The 17,822-nt window shown below is 42.6% G+C and overlaps 1 protein-coding gene across 2 annotated transcripts; it reads left to right on the top strand.

The window, feature by feature from the left end:
* Positions 1 to 445: 445 nt before the first annotated feature.
* LOC307236352 (uncharacterized protein) lies at positions 446 to 17,806 on the top strand. 2 transcript variants are annotated; one of them, XM_080008738.1, is made up of 21 exons: positions 446 to 552; positions 1,463 to 2,476; positions 2,761 to 2,822; positions 2,969 to 3,007; positions 4,448 to 4,551; positions 4,918 to 4,979; positions 5,173 to 5,289; positions 5,836 to 5,964; positions 6,383 to 6,547; positions 6,831 to 6,955; positions 7,418 to 8,012; positions 11,213 to 11,321; positions 11,644 to 11,660; positions 11,970 to 12,092; positions 12,797 to 12,925; positions 13,198 to 13,326; positions 13,708 to 13,838; positions 16,118 to 16,406; positions 16,496 to 16,634; positions 17,099 to 17,214; positions 17,551 to 17,806. In XM_080008738.1, the coding sequence occupies exons 2-21, from the start codon at positions 1,661 to 1,663 to the stop codon at positions 17,611 to 17,613; spliced, it is 3,459 nt and encodes a 1,152-aa protein (XP_079864864.1). In that variant the 5' UTR covers positions 446 to 552; positions 1,463 to 1,660; the 3' UTR covers positions 17,614 to 17,806. The 2 variants fall into 2 exon arrangements, with proteins under 2 accessions (XP_079864864.1, XP_079864865.1); XM_080008739.1 differs by lacking the exon at positions 446 to 552 and having other exon boundaries at positions 1,443 to 2,476.
* Positions 17,807 to 17,822: the final 16 nt, after the last annotated feature.

The following is a 17,822-nucleotide window of genomic DNA, read 5'->3' as shown; positions in this document are numbered from 1 at the left end:
TACTTTATTAGGAACGCTACTGTACAGGTACTACTCACTTAACGACCGACTTCCGTCGCTGGGACCACGTCGATAAGCGAGGACCCCTGTTATGTCACGCTGAGGGGGCGTGGCCATTGCGGACGCTAATGTAGTGAACACTGACAGACTGCAGGAACGAGACTGAGAACTGTGATGAGATGAGATGTATACACTGTATATAGTATACATAGTATATCGAGTGTGTATATACAGTAGAGTGTATATAGAGTGTAGTGTATGAAGGGAGGTGCGCGATGAGGCGCCGCGCATGCGCACGCCGCGGTATTGTACGCAGCGCACAATACTGACTGGTCAGAGAGCTGGTCGTAGGTCCGAGCGGTCGCTGAACAAGTGGGTCGTTAAGTGAAGAGTACCTGTATACTAATACTGGGTGCTGCACATTCCCGTCCGCCAGGTGGCGCTACTTTCACCAGCGACAACCTCCTGTCTCAGCCGGCCGTGCTGCAATATCAGCTAACTAGCTAGCTGGCTAGTTTACGATCTAGCCATCTATACACAATACATGCCAAGGTAAGAGTGGACTTTTTAGGATCTTTTATACCGTTTTTAAAGTTGATAAAGTCCTGGTTCCTCGGTGACCATGCGGGGTTTTAGCATATAGCAGCAAGCCAACAGCGTTACTAAGTGAACGACGCAGTGCTGATTATCTTAAGCTAGCTAAATGCTAACATTCAGCCGACGCCAGTTTCTACAAAATGTCGCTTCACTCATTGTTGACTATGGTACACAAAACAGAAGCTTTCCTAATATACCAGACATGCGAGTATACTTCAAATACTTAACATTGCTTAAACACTAACGACTTGCGGCTCGCAAGCTCCAGGCCGCATGGCTCCCGTCTTGGTTTGATTGGATGATAAACTATGTGACTGAATAACTTAATGTTCTTGGCTTGCAACCACAAGTATTTACAGTTTATTTTCAAATAATAGAAAAGTTGTTGTCTTATGGAACAGACTCTGATCAGATTAAAGCTAGATTCTGTTTAATTTGACCTCACTGCCTTTCTTTACTTTCCATGTGTGTGGCCATATTTAGTTCTCTTCGTCAATACGTCCTGTAACCCTCGACTGTGGTGCAGATCGGTTCTTATATTTCTCTGACGATTCGTTTATTCGCTTTATCCGATTTTGATCCGACGTCTTCAGGTCACACCAGTTTCCGGTGGTTGGTTGTTTACCTTATTCTTCCTCGAGTCGTTCGAACTTGTTACCCACTGTCCCTGTCTCCTTTTCTATTCTGCCTTTCAGTGCTCTTTGACTGCCTTCCATGTTCAGATCCTTAAAGCCTAGGACTAAGTGTTCATTTTACTGTAAATGCTCCTGTGGATCACAGACCTGTTTCTTCTCCATTACAGTTTGTCTGTTTTCTTTATAGAAGTGACACTTACACAAGCACCCACCTGGTTGTGTTTCAACAGAGGTAAAGCATTCCCCCTGTGGAGAGGAGACGTTACCCTTGAGTTAGACTCCTTTCACTCTTTTCACGTCAGAAAGCAACCATCAACCAACTTCTTCTGAATAAAGACATTTTTGCGAGTTCACCTCCTTGGTTCTATATCTTGAGTCATCGACCAAACAGTGTCGAGACCTGAGTGGAGAGCCAGTGTTGAAGCACAATGTCTCAGAAGAACCTGTCGGACGGTGGTCAGAAAGGCTTCACCGTGGGCCGCGGGCTCCTGGCTGCTGCAGAAACCTTGAACTTCAGCATTAATGAACAGCGTTCTGGCCCTCAGAGCCGGACATTGGGGAGCATGGTCTCCGGCTTGGGGGTCGGTGGTGGTGGGGAAAGCATGGACCGCAGCTCCCAGATGTCCCGTCATGTTGGCGGTGGCGGCGGTAACCATCTCGGTAGTACCATGAAGCTTTTTGCCAGCTTGGGACTGTCGCCTGCTGACCTTGACGCTCTGGCACAGATACCTGAAGAGGACATAAGTGTAGAGACCTTGCCACAGATACTCATGCAGCTTAAGAACCGGAAGGGGGAGGCTGGAGACAGACGCATGGCAGGCAACCCCAGAGATCTACCATCACTATCTTCTGAATCCTCCTATCAAGGAGGCAGGGACGATTGGGGGGACATGCGTGGGGAGAGACTGGGTGGTTCTTCCATGGGACAAGCTTCAGCTCGTGCCCCACCCCAAGCAGATTATGCTTATGGTTCCATGCAGGATGCCAGCCCTGCCCGGGGATACAATTTAGACTACGGCAGCAACAATGGAGGGACTGGCAACAGAGACAGGCAATATTCAGACCTTTCTCGCCGAGATTCCTATGGGGGTGTTGGCATGGGGCCCCCCCAGTCCGACAATGTCTTTATGCAGAGGAGGATGGGCTCCCCGTCCCAAGGCAAAGTTCAAGACTTCTTGGGAGCCATGCCCCCCATGTTCCCCCATGTTTGCTCTCTTTGTGACTTTGATGTCCATTCCACCATGGTGAGTACCAGTCCATGCTCTTTTCCTGCCTTTCAGTGGGATTAGCTGGTTAGAAATACTATGCCAATCCGAAAGCTTGAGCGCAGACTGTTTTTTGGCTGTTTATCGTACAGAACTAAAATATTTGAAAATATAGTTTAAGATAGATCTCACTGTCATCAGACTGAATATCTTTAACATTGTGCTTTTTTATACCTTGGAAATTTAAGATAATCCAGTCATTGTAAATATGATTTTTAAGTCAGCCTAAGCAGGTGTTTGTAATAGTTGAGTTTGTGTTCTAGGAGTGGAATCAACACACCAATGGGCTCCGTCATGCTGAAAACAGAAGGGTGCTCCTTCAAATGTAAGTTTTCCACCTGTACACTAACGTGATTTGACACAGGTATTTAAAGACGTCACACAAAATGTAATCACATACATTTGTTATCTTTGTGAAAAGGGAATCTTGATGTGAATTTTATTTATTTATTGTTGTGGTGAATGATGTAGGTATCCAGATTGGGACCCTGGCATGGCCCAAAACCGAGGGTAAGACATAACACACACAGCAAAACATAGGGCTAGGATGTGGTGGTCTTGTCTTTTTGGCAGGGCAGGAAGGTCTTTACTTTTGTGTGTGGCTGCTATTTTATCTTATTACTTTTGGGTCAAAAGGAGGAGAAGGATCAGAAGGATTTTTTTATTTTTAGTTGATAATGAAACTTTTCAATTTAAATGAATTATGTGGAAGCAAACAAAATCCAGTCTTCAGGTTGCCACTTACACAAAATCATTTTTGCTGAGGAATTTAACACATTAGCTGCTGTTATTTTTAAATACATTTTTTACCCTGAGACATATTTGTGTCGGATGAATACAAGCCTGCCTCAAATAAAGACCAGGGGAAAAACTGATCGGCGCTACTCCGGTGCGGAGCCCCGCTTTCAAACAAAGCTGACAAAAGCAGTGTCTTTAATGTAGAGGTACTTAATTTACTCCATTTCCTACTGTTGCGTAGCAGATCGCAGATCACTTATTGGGACAAATGCCCCCGCTCTGAACGCTTTCACTCTCCAGTGCTCCAAGCAGGAGGTGGTGCGTTCAAGGCGAACTCAGAAAACTGTAACTCTCCCATTGGCTACCACCACAACTGAGACTTTTAGGGTAGCTACTAGTTCTCTCTTTTTCACCATACATTTGTTTGCGTGGCCTGGTACGCAGACGGATGTTTAATTTAAAATTCATTCTAAAATAAGATCAAATATATTTATTAAACAGAAGGAATGAGATATGTAATGCAATCAAGGTTTGGGACCCTTGTTACAGAAATTAAAGGGTGGCTTTAATCTGCAGTTTGTCAGTCGGTGGTTTTAAAAAAAGAGGCAGACAGATGCTGGTTTTTACTTGTACAAGGGTCGGGTCAGAGATGTGCTAAGGAGCAGCTCTCTGAGTGGAACAGTTTATTTTCAGGGAGTCAGAGAATATATGGTCGGTTTGACGTCAGTGATTTTTACGTGTTCAAGATAAATCTTGTCACACCAAGGACAGTGAGGTGTGTTCTTGCTTTTGTAGCTGCATCGGCGGGGGGAGGCCGAAAAGACAATAGCATACAGACTATACTCCTATTTGTCCGGGTTGGAAAACCATTGGAAAATAAAGATATGTGACTGAGGATATATGAGGTTGTGTTCTTCATTATGTGTGTGCATATATTTTTATGTGATTACATAGATCTAGATTTATTTATCTCAGTTGAGTTAAATAGAAACGCCGGTCACTATTTTAGGAAATACTGTAAGTCATCTGCTACTCACTTTAACCAGATTTCGAGGTCATTATTTACCTGTCAACTGGGTTGAATTTGGATTAAAAAAAATAACTTTAATTTAAATCAAAAAAAACAAAAAAAGACAGTTCACAGTGTTTGGGTATGATTTTGTCCTGTTTCAATCTGGCTGTCATATGACTGGTTCCCGTCTCTTTCTTCAGTGGGGGGGCTAGCCGCATGGAGACGCCCAACCTCTCTGCTGGGCTGCTGGGACCCGCTCCCATGTCCCAAGGCCAGACGGCAGGTGGCATGTCCTCCAACTGGGGTAAGCCACTTTTGTTCTAAAGCATATTACATACAGTATATCATAAATACATCAAGGTTGTGATTATTTCACTCCTATTATGGACGGGCATTTTCATTTATTTTTGTGGTCGACGACCAACAAGAATTTCAGTCGATAAGTCACTAGCCGTGACGTCATAAATGTTGCCTCACAAATCAGCTTCAGTCCTTAAAATTGATTGGCTGTTTACTTTTTTTTTTTTTTTTTTTTTTGTCAATGAGAGAAAATATAGCCATAGCTATTTTCAAAGGTTAATGAAAATGTATTGTAATCGTATCTGTTTTATCCCCAAGAACTACATTGGCCACCTTGTCAAAGTTGAATGTATCACATGTTTTATTCTAGGGGGTGGTCCAAGTTCTAACTTCTCAAACAAGAACCAGGCTCAGTCTGCAATGCTTCCGAAGGTAAGCCATGTTTGTTAATATCAACTAAATTAAATGTGAGGTAAATAAGTTAAATAACTAACTTAACTAAACTAGGTAACTAAATTTTACTGTTGATGGCAAACCAATGTAAGTGTTCACTGATTTAGACTTTCCCTACATCTTATTGTACTGTAGTAATCTAAAGTTGAAAGTCTCACCCTTGTTCCGTCAGATGAAAAGCAGAGTGGTGGTGGCAAAATATGGTAGAAAGCCGAACAACAACAAAGACTTGTTTACGTTCACTGAGCCTTTTGGAACCCTGCGTGAGTATCTGGTTCTGAAGACAAAGGTAAATACAAACATGTCTCTGCATCAGATCAATTTAAAACCTAAACCGTGTGAACGACCTGTAGTGCTGAGCGATTTGTGAAAATAATCGACTTGTTTTTTGTTTTATTAGGATTTTTTATATATATATTTTTTTTTGTAAGATTGTGTAACATTAAAAAAAACAACTATTTTTATTTATTATTTTAATCACAGCTGTTGCGATGCAAAATTTGCGTTCTCTTAGATTGCAATGTTTGAATTTGATAAATCGTTCAGCCCTAACGTCCAACGTGCCATTGAGTGGCTTTCACACATGTTATGATGTTGTTGAACACTTGGGAATAGGAATTAAAATACTTATTTTTACAAAATGGCCCAATTTTAAGGTGTATTTCTTTATTTGTTGCTTTAATATCCTACTCACAAATAGTTAGAAATATAAAGGAAATTCCCTTTTTCTGGTCCTAAGAAAAGGGGAGATGATGTTGAAGGACTAGTCATGGTTAATAAGCAGGTTAACTACTTTGTTGTAATGACATTAAGGTTCTTCTTCACATCCCACCAGGCCTTCCTGGAGATGGACACGCATCAGGAGGCTGTAGACATGGTGAACTATTATCAGCAAAATCCAGCCAAAATGTTTGGAAATGTTCGGGTGATCTTCTACCTGTCCAAGGAATTACTGGTCATTGAGGTAACCACACTGGATTTGCTTTCATAATCCAAATGTTATATTCATACATGTTGTACGGAAGCCATGGTGGAACCTTTAGGAAATGGTTACAGATACAGTTGATTCCATTGATCATAGATGACAACTTGAGAATGGTGAGAATATTTAGATGTGAGGTATGGATAGATCAAGCAATAGTACAGTACAGTGCAATAAAACACATGGTTGATACAAATGGACTTTTAACATTTATTCTAAATATGATAAACATCATCGATCCTGTTTTTAATTTTATTCGTGGAAGGGGACTACATTTATTTTAAAGAACTGATTTTTATTGGGATACACAGATTTTTATTTTTTTTTTATTTAATCAGTCACAAACTCTTTTTAGTCATCCTCTTGGAGTCGCTGATGTGTTTTGTGCTGTGTTCCTCAGAAAGAGGGCCGGCCAAGGGAGAGACCCAACAGAGAGGTCAAAGGTCAAGGCAGCCAGGTGGTGTTCTTCTCCAACCTGCCGAGAGAGCAAGACAAGAAGATGGAGCTGCTCACCGTCGCTGGGCGCTTTGGCCTCGTAGAGAAACACTTGTTCTTAACAGACGAGGTAACCAGGGTTGTGACAGTACAAACCTTTAGTTTGTATGGTCAGATGTTACATAGTGAAGTTTGACAACAAATGCTACAGAAGGTTTGGATTCTTGTTGGGATTGATGTCATTCAGAGAGAGATTTAATTTCCAACTCCAAGCCCCTGGTGATTTGCCATGTGATTAGGCTCCTCTCACCAGAAGTGATTTACTTGGCATCCATTTTCAAGTCTCTCTAAATAAACCTGACTAGACTAACTTGGATGAAGTGATTCCATTTCCCTTCCTTTTCCTCCGCCAGGCTTTTGTCCAGCTTGGGACCCCAGAGGATGCTGAGATGATGGTGAAGTACTACAACCAGAACCCGCTCACCATCAGAGGCAGGAGTATCCGCCTCAACATCTGCACTAAGTACAAGACCCTCAAGTGAGTCGCTGGCTGAAGAATTCTGTACTTTCATTCACCAATTTTAGTTACTGGAGACAGATGGGATGTAGTCTGTAGGACTGCACTCATCCGAATGGATACAGGTTGCCAAGCATGTGGCAGTTATTTCTGTTTCATAAATTCAAGACTTAACATATGTGTTATACATGGATACAAATTATTTTTTACTATCTTCTTCTTCCTTTGGTGACTGCTGAATTTTTTTTATTTAACCTTATTTATTTTCCTCTTGTAGTTGGAGTTGTTTGGTCCCTGCCAATGTTTTGCTGACCTGTTTCATCATTCCTTCTAGTTCAGCATAAAAGAACAGTTAATTTCCTTATAAAATCTTTATTGATTTATGACTTGATATTGTTTTAGTTCATTGTGGAAACCATCTTTATGGCTGCAGCCCAGGGACCAACAAGGAATGAACCTCTTCAATGTGGTGTTTCTTTTAAGCGTGAACCGGAGAGGCAGCTATGGAGCGTCCATGGGAGACAACAGAGGCAGGAGGAGCAGCGAGTCCACACCAGCCAGCAAGAACTACCCCAACCAAGCGGGAGCCAAGAGCGCCTCCTCCAAATCCACCGCCACAAAGGAGAAGAAAAAACCAGAGGAAAAGCGCATGGCAGAGGAGGAAAGTGAAGAGGAAGAAGAGGAGGTAGCTGGCGTGATGGAGGGAGACAATGAAGCGGAGGAAGGAAAAGAGGAGTGCGAGGTAGAGCAGGAGCCAGATGTGGAGGAGCCACAGCCTGGCACCTCGGCTCCGGGCGAAGTGGAGGAGGAGGGGAATGAGGAAGGAGCTGAGAAGCTGCCGGCTGACTCTTGCCACGCTGCAGAAGCACTACAAGAACCTGAGTGCATTCCGACCGGCGATGACACGAAGGTCAAAGACGCCGACGGAGCAGAAGATGAGGACGATCACCCGGCAGAGACCGCGGAGCCGTCCGGACCAACTGAAAGGTTGATGGAAGAACCAGAGACCAGAGAGGAAACAGCCGCTGATCCTGCCGAGAGCACAGAGATGACAGAGGGAGAGCTGCCTGAGGACCTGGTAGGAGACTGCAACACACACACTCACACACACTGACACACACACACTTTATTATCCAAGCAACGAGGATAGGAGCCAGACCAATCAGCCACAACATTCAAACCACTGACAGGTGAGTAACTGACAAGTGAATAACATTGCTCATCTCCTTCCAATGGCAGCTGTCAAGGGGTGGGATATATCAGGCAGCAAGTGAACAGTCAGTTGTTGAAGTTGATGTGTTGGTAGCAGGAAAATTGGGCAAGAGTTATGGTTGGGCCAAATTGTGATGGCTAGATGACTGGGTTAGAGCGTCTCCCACACAGCAGGTATTGTGGTGTGCTCCCGGTATGCAGTGCCTAGTACCGAGCAAAAGTGGTCCAAGGAATGTTACACATTCTAACCAATAGGGCTGTCCAGGGCCAGCTCTTCTTATAGGTGAGATAGGTTGCCGCCTAGCGCGCCATCCCGGGGGGGAAGTGGAAGGGCACAGTTTGCACGCCTGTCTCAGACTCTCAAGACTCTCAGCCCGTGACCGGCACGCCAGAACAGTGTGTTTTTATTTAATTTAATGTCTCCTAATGGAAAAGAAGTGTGTATGGAACAAAACTGTGGGAAAAGAGGACACGTTGTCCGTGCCCCCCTGCCTATAGTGACTGTTTTAAGCCTCTGCCGCCCGTCGAGACCCGGTTCTTTGGCCGGGTCCATGGTGCCCTGTGCGCAAGCGTATGCTGCTGGCAGAGCTCTGGACGCACCCTCTTCCAGAATAATGTGTTTGTTTTTTTTATTTAATGAGCATAAAGCTGTCCCTGTGGATGTATGCGTGCAACATTTCTATAAAAAATAATAATTACTGCATTTTTTTTAAGTTTACTTGTCAGATTTGAACAATTACAGGGCTTGAAGTTAGATCAATGTGTGGGTATTCTACTGTGATTGAAGGTTTTTCCTTTTATAATTCAATACTTAAAGATATGTTATCCATATCAATTATTGCATCAATTTATCTAAATTCATCATAACATGTGGGCCTTGCCGACAGGAAAGAGCTGTTTATATGTTGACTGTGTCCATTCTTGTATTGGTCATACTATAGAATGATTTTTCGCTTGTGTTTAGTGAATAATACAGAAGATGAAGAACTTGAAAAAATAAATCACATACCAAATCGCAATATTGGTTCAAAAAATCGCAATTAGATTATTTTCCCAAATCGTTCTGGCCTAATCTGGGAGACGTGTACAACAAGCCTGATCCTTGGAGGCTCCACCTTGCAACTAACAGGACTCAAAGGATCTGCTGCAAACGTCTTGGTGCCAGAAACCACAGGACACCTTCAGAGGTGTTGTGGAGTCCATGCCTCAATGGGGACCTACACAATATTAGTCAGGTGGTTTTACTGCAATGTTGTGACTGATCGATGTGTATATAGATATTGTAATATGAGATGAGATATATCGTTTGGGATTTTGGTTATCGTTATATCTTGATATAGGTAAATATTTATTTTTTTAAGGCTGCATTACAGTGAAGTAAGGCAACTTTCTGAACTTCATGGACTTGGATGGTCTCGTTAGTAAACGCCTCTGCCTTCCTATTCATAATATCCACATTACGAATGATAAGTTCTTGGAAACTTGTAAAGTTCTTTTGAAAGCACCACTGGTTGTCCCCAAAATATCCATTCAAATCAATATTCCTCATGGTTTTCAAATTTAGTTTCAGTGTCAGTTTTCAGTGTACAGTAAATACTTTAACAGTGTATAATACAAACACGTGTATATAAATACTTCTTTCTTTCAAAACTCACAAAAAATGACTACAAATAAAAAAAGGACCGTTATCTCTAAAAACTACTTCTACCAACACTGTGGTAATATGATGATGATGATGATTATGACGATGATTATAATAATAATAGGGAATATAGCTGCAGGCAGCAATACACGGCTCCATTATTGACACCAATTACAAATGTTTGAGTTCCCATGGAACCTAACATCAGTTTGTGCTGTCGCTCATCTTAACATCAGAATTACGTCTAAAACGAGTTACATTTTCCAAGTTTTATATTGAATGCAGCATCAGCTGACGTAATGATGCGATGACGCACGTTTTCCCAATCCTGGTAAAATAATGAATTACTAATTCAAGCATATACGCTTGCTGCGTGTTATGACTTTATCCTAAAAATGAGAGGGTGGCTGACTCACGGTGTCTATGTGGAAGGAAATCACTCCGTGTGGAAGTTCCCAACAACAAGGTTCCGTTCAAACGGATTCGACACTCATGTCCCTCGCATTTCATCAACTTTTTAAAATTTTGGGACTAAAATAAAATGGACACGATTCGAACCTGTTGCTCTGGAGCTGCAAGCCAACTCCATGTGTGAGGACACAAATACGAAATATGTTTCGGACTGTTTTGGACTCCTACAGTTGGCGTGTTATGATTGGTTCCAATGCGGCGGGAGCTACACGGCACCGGCTTAGATGGGAACGGAATGTGTTGATTTACAAAAAGGGCAAAATAATGAAATATCAAACTAAATGCCCCACTGAGGTCAAGCAGGTAAGGCGATACACACATTGCTCACAGACACATGCACGCAGTTTGTAAACACTACAGAGCGATGGAGTCCACGCCACGAAGCTCGCGGGGTGCGAATGTGCGCTCGTAGCCACAACCTGCACATAAATAGCAATTTGGATGATGATGTCACAACGCATATCACTCCACAAACTCATCTCGTTCCTCATCCGACTGGTGGCTTTCAAAGGTTGGTGTGTCAGCGATGCACGAACGTTCACCTGCTTCCGCTCAAATTGTCGGTTTTTCACTAATTCCTGCTCCGTATGTGGATCGATATGGATGAAACTTGAACCACAGGATGTCTGAAGTCCTGGTTCTCACGAAGCCTCAACCGTGTTTGTGTTTACAGTGGTTATCCTGTTCCAGACACTTTTACCCCCGAAAAGTGCAGAGAAGGATACAGAAACGACACAAACCGTGTTATTCTCTTCTGCCGTTCTGTTTCAGATAGTTTTAGCCTGAAAAATTCAGAGAATTTTTTCATTTACAATTTAACATTTCTAATGTATAATTTCTAACAATTACAACTATTATTAGGTGTCCATCCCGTAATAATAACATTATGACCTGGCCCTACATTGTTATCATAATGATACAGTAAATGGTGATAAGTGCTTCTTGTCTGTTAGGAGGGAACCCTGGACCAAGATTTCATGGAAAACATGGACGACTTTGTGACGCTGGATGAGCTAGCAGAAGACAAAGATGACCTACACACCAAGGATTCTGATTCTTTTGGTAAGGCGTCCATCACCTGATTCTTCTTGTCATTCTGATTGGCTGGTTGCTGTATTTGGCACAGTCAGGCCAGGAAATGAGCCAATTCACCACACCTTTTTAAACCAGATAAATGTTGAGGAAATTACCTCTGTATGAAGTAGAAACTTACCATGTATTTGATAACAGCTGAAATGACATGTGGCTAGTAGTAATTGTAAATTCCTAATATTTCTGACCTATTGAAATTGAATTAATGAATTTGTAAAACTATCTTAAAATATTTTTTATCTTACAAACTTGTAATTTTCCTTGTTTTGTGTTTCTCTCATCCCTTCGACAGACAATACAAGAAAAGGCGTAAGTCCATGTCACTTCTCTTATCGTTATGTCAAAAAGTGTATCAGCTGAGTTGCATACTGCCGACATAAAGTCTAACTCTAATGGAAGTGTGGGAATGCTCAGTGGTTGTCGTGTTTGCTTGTGCATTATTTTAGAGACATCTAGTCTCTGACAGACCCAGTACCACATTGACACTTTGTTTTAAATGGCTAAACTTAGGCTGACCAATATATCCCTAATTTTAAAATGTATGTGTGGTGTTAAGCTATTTTGAGCAAGAATAGTAATATATGAATGAAAAAGAATATGATTTATTTTTTTCTTCAGGGAATGAGGGTCGTCAACATCCTTGGATTCAGACGTGGTTACAATTTCCTTGAAGAGCTGCTTGCGCTGGCAAAACCCTTCGGCAAAGTAGTCAAACACCTGGTGCTGGACTTAAAATCAGAGGTATAACTTTCACTGTTTATTTCATTGTCTCCCCACGCATTTCTAACTATTCCCTTATAAGGACGAGTAAGCACTTAGTAGAATGCAGACCTCTGATTCAATCAGAATTCAGGATTACGTACAAATTCTCAGAACACTCCTAAATTGTATCAGGACTGTGGCAGTTTCGCCGACCACACGCCACCCGGGTGGCGTTTTCAGGGACCTCAGGGCACAGAGACACAGATGACAGGGCAGAAAACACAAGTTTATTGTAGAGTGGGCTAGATGGAACAAGCCCTGGAGCAGATGGACACGTCACAGGGAGGAGGGTTTTACCTGTTGCTTGTTAGACCAATCGAAGACCAACATTTCACTGCATATATGTATGGAAGTATGTATATGTATGTGACAAATAAAAATCTTGAATCTTGAATCAGCTATACAGCCACACTGATCCGGGGCCCCAATAACCTAGACTCAGGGATTTTTGAAATTCTGCATTAAAAATGTTCAATGAACCCTTTAAATCAAGAAATGCCATCCCAATGCAATACAATTGCATTGCATTCAGCAAAAAAACCTGGGCACTGGGAAAACCTTCCACATTGGTCTTCATATTTGGACTCAGTTTTACACTCCTCAATCGAATGGGGGATCATTTTTGGGAAAAATTCTGAATTAAATATTCAGTGAATTTGTCCTTTTTTTTGCCTCCCAAACAGGCTTATCTGCAGTTTGCAACAGAGGATGAGGCTAAAGCCATGAGCAGGTTTTATAACAGCAATGTGACAGCGTCGGTGTGTGGCAGACCTGTGAAGATTTGTCACTCCCAGACCTACCCAACCATCCAGGTGAGACACATCCTTGCATAGAAGCTTCCGGTTTGCAGTATTGGTGTTTTTGTTTGGATGCATGAACAGAATTCTCATGTTGACAGATGTTTTTGGATTCTACATTTCCTGCAAGTCCACATAATAATAATAATAATAATAATAATAATACAGTCTCAGTCTCATCAGATTTTCTTTGCCTTTCTTTCTTAATTAATATAGTCAGCCTAGAAAAGGTTGATTTGGTTTTTCGTTTAACGTGTTAACTCATGTGTGATTTTTCCTTCACTCAGTGTGGCGGTAGCAAAGTAGTTTACATCGGACAGCTCCCAAACTCCAACTACACAGACGAGTCGGTCCTGAAGCTAGCGGAACCCTTTGGCCAAGTGAAGAAGTATTTTGTCAACAGGATCCGTAGAGAGGTAAGGACACATTTGTTCTAGAAAGAAAATAGAATTTGATCAAGTTATTAACATGCAATAATAGTCTATGCTACTTCCAACCATAATGACTGAACCATATGAACAGCCATGTGTAAAACTGTGACCAGTAACTTATAATTGGGACTCTAGAATGATGTTTTGTGGGGCACCACATCATTTGTACACTCTACCCAGGTAGAGTGTACTATATACAAAGAGTCCTTATGGCAGCGGCCCCGATTCGATTCCGGCACGTGGCCCCACGCTGCATGTCATCCTCTCTCTCTGACCCCTTTCTCTCCTGGCACTGTCACTATCAAATAATGCATGAAAATGCCAAAAAATATATCTTTAATAAAAAAACTTTTGTTTTGTATTCAGTGTTTTATTGAGATGGAGAATGCAGAAGATGCAGAGAAAATTGCTGAAGCTTACAAAGTCAACCCACCCAAACTACAAGGCAAGCGCCAGACGGTGTATGTCAGTAGGAAGTACAAGCAGCTGAAGTACGGGTGAGTCCGATTTGAATGTATTCACCAGAACAGTATGTTTGTAACACTCTTAAAGCAGCACGATGAAACTTTTGTTATTTGGCGCCCCCATAGCTTCTTAGTGCAATTGCACTTTTACACCACTCGTAAAACTTGGCCTAGTGTCTGAAAATAATTTATTTTACCGGACGAATTTGAACCTTATTGGTCACGTTGCAGCGGCCCTCGCCGCTTCAGCGAGCATTCAGTTCACGGCTGCCCCGGAGCAGGTACTACAGGGGTGTCCAAACTTTTTTCACTGAGGGCCACATACAGAAAAATATGCGAAAGGGCTGGGCCACTCACTAGCGGTGAGGTATATCGCCTCACCTCTGATGTATTAAACTTAGCAAAATCAATCCAATGTAGGTCAATTATGCTTGGGAATTTAATATGCTTCAAGAAAAAAACAGCCTACATCACAGCTTTCCATTAATGAGTTTATTTATTTTGTTCCAAGAAGGGTTGGCAGCACATTCTCAATACAGCAGCCTCAGATAGTCGGGATGGTGATCTGCTTTCACAGCCCTGTATAAAGGGGGGAAAATAAAGGGAAAAGGGGATGGGCGTATTTTAAGCTTGTTGATGTAAACTTGTTATTAACTTTAATTGACTGCATTCATTAAGTAATTGGGCTTATTAACACATGAACACACATTATATATTTTTAACCCTCCTGTAATGGGAACAGCCTTGCACTCAGTGGGAGCAGTGATGTTGCACTTTGGACTGAAGGGTGGCTGGCAGGTCAGGAGTAAGTTTGGTGGTTGAGATGCGAAGGACATCACAGAGATGCCTGTCGGACATTTGGGTTCTCAATCTGCTTTTGTTCAGAGTTAAGAGAAAATGTTTGCTCACATACGTATGTTGGGCCGAACAGACTCACCATTCTTTTTGCATGGCGCCTCTACACAGGAAACTTGGCCTTTTCCAAGCTCCGGTAGAAGTCGGGTAGGGAGAGAAGCTGATGTTGGTTCAGAGAATTATCACACTGCGTTTTGATAAGTTCTGATTGCAGACTCTCCACTTCTCCTGCATCCATCAGGGAGTCGAGAACAACTTGGTTTCTTTCTCAATGATCGAAAAACCTTGGATGTGAAGGTGTTAAGATGATAAAATCAACTAAAAAGCCAGGTCTGCCAACCGTAGAGGGTCACTCAGCTCATGAAGAGGTCGGTCATTCTCTTTAAAGAACTGGTCGATTTCTGATCTCAGGGAATAAAACTGCTGCAGCACAGAGCCACTTCTGAGCCAGCGCACATCAGAATGGTAGAGAAGGTCCCTGTATTCAAACATCGACATCAGATAGGAAAGCTTGAAATTATCTGTGGTAGAGCCCTTGTGCTCAAATTATGTTGGCGGTTTTCACAAGAGTGTTCATCACATCGCCAAGCCGGACGGTCTTGGCACAGAGGGCTTCTTAGTGGATGGCAGAGTGCATTTTACCTCCACTCTCTTGCACCTTGGCGCACACCATAGAGGCCATTCCTTTGCACTCGCCTGTCAATGCTGGAGCCCCATCCGTTTTTTACTCCACAGGGCTTGTCCCATCTGGTCAATTGCATCAGACACAGCTTCAAAAACATCTTTACCCCTTGTTGGGCACATTACACTCCTAAGATCAAGCAGCTCCTCCGTAATGCAGAAGTTATTGTCAACTTCCCGCAAAAGAATTAACAGCTGCGCGGCATCTGTGCTCTCATCACATGCAATCGAGTAAAAATCAAAAGCACAAGCTTTATCTGACACTCAGCCTGGCGGATTGGCTTGTGCATGGAGTCAAGTTCAAGAGATAATTCAGCGGGTGAAACAAACCCTGTGGCGCAATGAAAGTGATGGCCAGCTTAGGGTGCGCCGTGCGGGTAGCCGCACCACTGGGCATTGTGACGGACAAGTTTATAATATCGCTTTCTTTCTTATAATTTTACCTGGCAAAAACATTTTTTCTGGAGCCAAACATTAAGAAAGTGATGTAGTGCCGTAAAGCGCAACGCACTCGAACAGAGAAGTTAGATACAAAAACAGGCGTTTGGGGAGGTGTAGGGGAATGAAATAAATGATTTTGAAGTTGTTATTTTAAGGTAAAAGTTACACAGTGCTGCTTTAAAGGTTACAGTTATTTAATGGCAAGTCCTGCTGCAATAAATTGATTCCGGATTTGACAATGTTAACTTGTAGTGGGATGCATTAAATTGGTCCCCAGTCCTTTAGATTGGGACCCTGCCTTCCAGAACCCCTGAAAGTCTCCTTTCTTTGTTTAGACACAGACGCATTCAGCTTGAGGAGAGAAAGGCGTCAAAGAGAGACGCTTCCAGCAGCAGCAGCTCTCAGGACAAGTCGTCCAAACACCCCGAGGAGACTCCGGCCAAGAGGTCCAAGGAGGAGACGACACCAGTGGAGGAAGAGGAGGCGGTGGAAAGGGAACAGGAGGAGGAGAGTGCTGTGGTGTCCAGCGGTGAACAGGAGGCGGCAGCAGAACCCATGGAGACACAGAGCGAGGATCCAGAACCCGGAGAGTCAGATCAGCCCGGCGAGCAGGACCCTGCTGTGGTGGGTGGAGCAGGACCGTGTGATAGGAAACATTGACGTAGTCACATATTTCACATTTCTGACCCCGCCCCCCCACTGGTTCTGTGCAGGATGTGAAACGTGAGGAGGTGGAGGATGTTTCCGCAGATCAGAACCAGAACAGACCGGCCGAGGAGCCGACGCCAGCAGAGACCAAACCAGCCGCCGCGTCTCTGCCTCTAACGCCGTACGAGCAGAACAACCCCGTCGGTGAGTCCACTCACGCTGTGATGAAGTTAAAATCTGACTGTACTGTGGAGCCTGTTTTAATACAGGGAAACATATCTAACACACTCAAATTAGATTATAGAAACATATCTAACACACTCAAATTAGATCATAGAAACATATCTAACACACTCAAATTAGATTATAGAATATTCTCTTTTCAAGGTAGATTTTCTTTCCCCTCCAATATCATTTGCTTTATGTATTATTTCTAGAGAAGTCTAAGCTGTGATTTACGGTGGTTTGATACTTCAGACAAAATGTTCTTATTGCAAGTCAGTGAATTTGGTGACAATGTTAATGTCATTTTCGATGTATGTAATTTATTGACTTTGTTTTAAGCCCAGTTTCAATAACTCTAGTTTGCCATCATTGGCGCAGTCTTGGATCTGAAAATTTGAACGCGTGCGGAGACTGAACAGGGGTTCTCGTTTGGATCACATCAGGTGTGGAATACGTGAGGACGGGTTTCTACTGTCGGGTCTGTTTCCTGTTCTACTCCAACGAAGAGACGGCCAAGAAGGTCCACTGCAGCAGCCAGGCGCACTACGACAAAGTCAAGGTACACGCCTCACTGGCTTTGTTCAGTTGTGCCAAACCATGAATTTAAGCACAATTTAATTCATCATGTTTTATTTGGTGGTTAGCCAGCAGCTAGGAGGCTCCAGGAATCAATCCACTGATTTCTGGTGCATTCCAAAATGATTTACCTACAAAATGGCAACCTGATGCGGAACATAAAAAAAAACCAAAAAAAAAAACATTCAAATAATAAGCAAAATATTCTCGCCAGACACAAATTTTACCCCTTCCTAGTGTTTACATGTAATACCTGGCTCTTTTCTTTTATAAGAAAACACTTATTAATGGCAAACCTTCCTCCTCTCTTGTGTTTCAGAAACATCTAGAAAAGGAGCAGGCAAAAGCACAGAACAAGAAAGAGAAAAAGAATTTGGAGTAACTGAGATATTTGTGAAGCAGACTTGATTGTGGCCACGTCGACTGCGCTAAAATGTTCTACTTTTAGTATTCTCAATCTGGTAGCTTGGATGCACTACTCCGAACAAATAGATTTTTTGTGTACTGTTTGTAAGCATTGGTTGCCGCCGTTTTGAGTGTTTTTAAATAAACTTTGGAAACAAGCTTTGGACTTGTTTTTTTCAAAAGATG

The sequence above is a fragment of the Zeus faber genome (assembly GCF_960531495.2).
Source record: "Zeus faber genome assembly, chromosome: 10".
In the NCBI taxonomy this organism is placed as follows: Eukaryota; Metazoa; Chordata; class Actinopteri; order Zeiformes; family Zeidae; genus Zeus; species Zeus faber.
Note: the sequence above shows the minus strand (reverse complement) of the source record. Positions and strands in the feature narration are given on the sequence as shown.

What these genes read in the sequence shown, in the direction of transcription:
- LOC307236352 (XM_080008738.1), top strand. Translation starts at nt 1,661, where the DNA reads ATGTCTCAGAAGAACCTGTCGGACGGTGGTCAGAAAGGCTTCACCGTG. An exon ending in TGGCATGTCCTCCAACTGGG is followed by an intron (nt 4,552 to 4,917) that starts GTAAGCCACTTT and finishes GTTTTATTCTAG; the next exon opens with GGGGTGGTCCAAGTTCTAAC. An exon ending in ACTAAGTACAAGACCCTCAA is followed by an intron (nt 6,956 to 7,417) that starts GTGAGTCGCTGG and finishes GTTTCTTTTAAG; the next exon opens with CGTGAACCGGAGAGGCAGCT.